Source organism: Leptonychotes weddellii, unplaced genomic scaffold, assembly GCF_054177405.1.
Source record: "Leptonychotes weddellii isolate Sample4059 unplaced genomic scaffold, ASM5417740v2 HiC_scaffold_3651, whole genome shotgun sequence".
Taxonomy (NCBI): domain Eukaryota; kingdom Metazoa; phylum Chordata; class Mammalia; order Carnivora; family Phocidae; genus Leptonychotes; species Leptonychotes weddellii.
The window spans coordinates 1,700-3,571 of record NW_027967101.1 but is presented as its reverse complement, the minus strand read 5'-3'; the positions used below and the strand labels follow the sequence as shown (position 1 = coordinate 3,571).

The following is a 1,872-nucleotide window of genomic DNA, read 5'->3' as shown; positions in this document are numbered from 1 at the left end:
TGTACTTGGAAAGGGTAGGTTTTAAGGTATGTGAATTTTATATTTCAATTTTTTTTAATTGCAGAAGAAAAAAATCTTTCAGGTCCCCTGTAGCAGCTGGGGCAACTCTAACATCTGATCTCCTTTGCTAAGCAGCTCACCCCCCCGCCTCCAGTGCATCGCCTGGGACCATAGCAGTGACAATGAACTTTCAGTTGAGGGGACATCAGTGTCAGGGCCCTTGGCACTGGACGTGGTGGTGCTCTGTGGCCAGCCCTGCTTTGGCAGTTACTGCCTGAATAAGCGAACCCAATCACCCATCTCTGCATTACTCTTACTGCCTTGCAGACCTGCAAGGACAGTAAGGGTGCAGGGTCTCTTCAGAACGTCTCTGACACCCATCTCTTTGCTCTTTATCTTTGGTATGAATTTCCAAAGCTGTGTCAGGTACTCAGTCGCCCTCACGTTGGGCCAGGCCTTAGGCGGGGTGTTGGGTTCACATAGAGGCCCCCCACCAGTTGGGAGCTGCAGCTCCAGGGCTGAAGGATGGCAACTCTGACCCCTGCCTCAACCCGTAACAGCTCACTCTTCCTCATGACACCAGGCATAGCGGCCTGTGCAGAGGACAGAGAGGAGTCAGAGAAGCCGGGTGCCGGTGGGAGATATCCACGCTGCAGCTGGGTCAGGACTGAAGCAGAGGGCATGGGGTCATCAGTGTGGGGTGGGAAAGTCTTGGCCCTGGCCTAGCCCAGGCTGCTTTGTGAATTGAACTGCTAGATTCCACTGGAGTATTAAAAAAAAAACCTAAATATTTATTTGCTTCATATTTACAAAGGTAGGAAGGAGACCCAGGGAGACCCCAAGAACACCCCCACACCTGGCTGACCAGGCCCCTTGCGCTGCAGAGGAGGCAGACACAGCTGGAAGGGACAGGATTTATGTTGCATACTTGAACTACAGCGAGTGTAAGACTGGTCCTATTTAGAGGGCAGAAACACTACAGGTGGAGCGTGGGGGCCAGCAGAGTGAGCACCGGAGTCCTGGCCGAAGGGTGCCCCTGCTTGCTGCCTTCCCCACGTCTCCCAGAGGCATCTCTGCGGCCCCGCCGGAGTTCTCCAGGGGGAAACGGGGTCTGCTCACATGATGCTCGCCGGGGTGAAGACAGGGCCCACGCACAAGGTGTCTGTGATCTCCCAGCCACAGGACAGAGGCTTGCACATGCCCTCAGTGTCCTCGTCCTGTTCTGCAGGCAGCAGCTGCCCTCGAAGCGCTTCCCTGCGGGTGAGAGAGGGGCACTGGAGGCAGCTAGCATGGAGCCCACAGGCCAGGAGCTCCTGAAGGCCCCTGCATCAGAAGAGCCAGCCCGCTCTGTATATATGGTTCCCACCTGGCCCCAGAGCACAGCCTAGGGCAGGAGCAGGGGTGGGTCTGCTGACCTCTTCCCCCACCGCTCTCTTCTCCCCTGTGGCCCACCTCTACAACAAGGGAAAAAGAACCCACATTTATTGAGTACTTACTACAGGCCACACATTGTGCCAGGCACCTTACTTACAGCATCTAATTGTGTCCTCCCCCAAACCATGTAAGGGCATTATTATCCCCATTTTACCAATGAGGAAATTGAGGCTGAGAGAGAAGTGACCTGCATAAGGTCACATCCCTAGAAGGTGGCAGAACTAGGATTCAACACAACTCTCTCAGTCCAAAGCCCACATTCTTTATATCCCAGGCTTAGGACTTTAAAAAAAATCCTCTCCTGCTCTCCTCAAAAATCCTACAAACCTACCTACCCAGGTTGATAAATGGCCCCACCGTCTGACCAGCTGCTCAGCCACAAGTCTGGAATCTTGTTCCCATGCCCAGTCCATCCCTGCCGAGCCCAGCTCCTGAACT

The 1,872-nt window shown here is 54.2% G+C and overlaps 1 protein-coding gene across 1 annotated transcript; it reads right to left on the bottom strand.

Moving 5' to 3' along the window:
* Window positions 1–777: 777 nt before the first annotated feature.
* On the bottom strand, window positions 778–1,254 carry AZIN2 (antizyme inhibitor 2; the record flags this gene model as incomplete). The annotated part of the gene is given in 1 exon segment (NM_001293787.1): window positions 778–1,254. A coding segment is annotated over 1 exon segment (139 nt), but the record flags the coding sequence as incomplete, so codon positions are not given.
* Between the last annotated feature and the right edge of the window lie 618 nt (window positions 1,255–1,872).